This window comes from Pistacia vera, unplaced genomic scaffold (assembly GCF_008641045.1).
Source record: "Pistacia vera cultivar Batoury unplaced genomic scaffold, PisVer_v2 Contig44, whole genome shotgun sequence".
Classification (NCBI taxonomy): domain Eukaryota; kingdom Viridiplantae; phylum Streptophyta; class Magnoliopsida; order Sapindales; family Anacardiaceae; genus Pistacia; species Pistacia vera.
In genome coordinates, this window is record NW_022196268.1 from 957,906 (window position 1) to 960,825 (window position 2,920).

The window sequence follows — 2,920 nt, forward strand, 5'->3', positions numbered from 1 at the left end:
CTACCGTCCTAGCCTTTAAAACGAAGAAAATAAATAATTGATGTTAATATCCAATTTCATTATTAAATAATAAATTAAGTAAAACGTTCTAGAGAACATACATTGGGAACACAAATATTTAACATTATTTTGAAGAGAAATCTAGATGTAGAAAGGTTTATGGATAATTCCATGAATCCATCCCTTTCACTTTCTATTATATTACCAACTCTCAAGGAGAACCGTAAATGCTTCTACCAATTAGCTGCTATATCGCTTTATAGTCAAATTCAGTTCTTATTCTTTTTTATCCTATTTAAAAGTCTCTGTTTTCTGATTTTCTCCTGAAAAAAATCAGAGATTTTCTATCTCTCATCTTTGGACAAAAACTGTGTAAATCATTACACGTTATGATACAAATATTAATTAAAATCTCAATTCACAATTAATTAAGCATTTTCGGTAAGATATCCTAATACATCGGCGTAGTTCTTTAACAAATCCGTAACAATTGTAGAAATCATTTCTGCAACTTCCTCAATGACCTCTGGAAAAGACTCCAGTAATCCATTAAGAGAACCCTTTGTTTTTCCCACCAAATCTCCAATACCTGACCGAACTGAGTCCACGACGGCATCCTTAAGAACATCAAGAGCAGAAGAGATAAGAGAAGTTATTACTTCTATAAGAATCTCCAGCAACCTAATGCTTTATCAGTTAACGCAAAATCACACAACGCTTTAATAAGTACAGCGTACGTATGAGTACTTGGCTCTCAACCTTTCTCACACATTTCTTCTTTCAAAGAAAATGCTTCCTCAAGCCTGCCTACTTCACATAAACCATGTATCAGCGTCGAAAATGTGACTGAATTGGGTCTACAACCATCCTCCCTGGACATTATCTCAAACACCTTGAAGGCCTCCATAGCGCCAATAACAAAACCATCAAGAACCATTCTTCTATATACCATATATGCTACAAAACCCAAATTCAACTCAGCTAAAGACATCAAAAGACTGCTATAACAAGGGTAATTAAGCTTAAACCCGTCCTTGCGTAATCCATCAAGGGCATCCATTAGCTTCAAAATGCCATCTTCACTATCATTACACTCCTTAATCAATTCAACTATAGCTTTATCCGCAACCCCAAATAAGTTAGAAGATACAACTAAAGAGTAAACGACTATTTCCCACCCAAATAAATTAAATAATGATTTAATGACACTTTTTCACCTACATACTTTTAAAATATCAGTCCATTATTCAAATTTATATTCTGTTTCCGATTCTAACATCGTTACGACTGTTGGGATTGTGCCTTGAATCCCATATTATTTGGGAATGAGAGTTGCAAGGAGACTCTCCCCTTTAAATAGACTAGTAGATTCAGCTTTTAAAGTATCTCAAAAGGTGTAAGATAGATATCAAAAGAATAGTTATTGTGGGCTATTATAAGGGTGTAATTAGGCTTTTCGGGATAATGTAAGGAGTTTTCAATTTTTCTCTTCTAAAAATTGCATAGTTGTAAGCTTTTGCTTAGTGGATTGTTTGAGTGGATAGTTGACGTAGGCTAAACTGATTGGACCGAACCACTTTAAAATTCTCGTGTTTGGTTTGCTTTATTTTTTGCTGCTTGCTTTAATTTTGCGTTTGGGTTGTAGGAATCTTTTTCAACAAGTGGTATCAGAGCCCATGGTTCATGATCTAGGAGAAGGCAAGCTCGAGAGGAGGTTGGATTTAAGAGTTCATTAGCGACTATTAAGCATCTCAAATTTCCTTGAGGTATATTTAGGTTTGAGGTTCCTTTATTTGATAGTAAAATTTATTTTATTTTATGGCAAAGTACGATACAAGACCTTTTGATACAACAAAGTCTTGATCAAGCATTAGAAGAGAGTAAGCTAGAAAAGATGTTTGATAGAGAATGAAATAAAATTCAGAGGAGAGTTGTCAGTACAATCAGATTGGCCTTAGCCCCAGAGATAAAGTACAGTGTGCTGACTAAGTCTACACCAAAGGGTTTGTGGGAAAAATTAGAGGTTATTTATGCCTCGAAATCGTTGACTAACAGACTGTATTTGAAGATGGATTTATACTCTCTGAAGATTGATGAAGGTACAAGTCTCCATGATCATTTAAATGAATTTAATAGGCTAGTATCTCAAGTGTTGGCTATTTCTGATGAGTTAAAGGATGAAGAAAATGCATTGATATTGTTGTCATCTTTGCCTAAATATTATAGACCTTTAGTTCAAACTTTGTTGGTAGGTAGATCTACATTAAAATTAGATGATGTGACTGCCTTGTTGTGTGAGAATGAAATGTTTATGGGATCAAAAAACTCATCAATTACAGGAGATCTACTAGTTGCAGAAGATTCTAATCGAAAGAGGACTCAAGAGAGAGGTGATAAATTATAAGTCAGAGATTACAGTAATAAAGAGTGTTATTATTGTGGAGAGAAGGGACATATCCAACCACGCTGCAAGAAATTAAGGGAGGATATGCTTGTTTTCAAGAAAGCTCAACAGATGAAGGATTCGAAGGATGATGCTTGGGTTGCTAATAATGAAGGTGAATTTTTAGTAACATGTCAAGATAAAATTCAAACTTCAAAAGGTGAAAAAGGTTGGGTTTTAGGTTCTACTGCATCTATGCATGTTTGTAATGATAAAGATTGTTTTGTTGAATTGAAAGAAGGTGGAAATTATCGAAATATTATTGTCAGTAATAATGAGAAGGCGAAGATTGAAGGCGCTGGTAGCGTTCGTCTCAAGCTTCACAATGGTGTTGTCAAGAAGATTCGTCATGTGTGGTATGTACCGAGTTGTAGTTACAATTTGATTTCTTTGGGTGAGTTGGCTTCTCGTGGATATACCTACATTGGTCAAAGAGATGAATGCGAAGTATATAAAGCTGAAGTTCTGATTTTGTAA

General features: G+C 34.7%; 1 protein-coding gene across 1 annotated transcript; it reads left to right on the top strand.

The window, feature by feature from the left end:
* The first annotated feature begins 2,488 nt into the window (after positions 1 to 2,488).
* LOC116144203 lies at positions 2,489 to 2,920 on the top strand. The gene has a single exon (XM_031429651.1). The coding sequence runs from the start codon at positions 2,489 to 2,491 to the stop codon at positions 2,918 to 2,920; it is 432 nt and encodes a 143-aa protein (XP_031285511.1).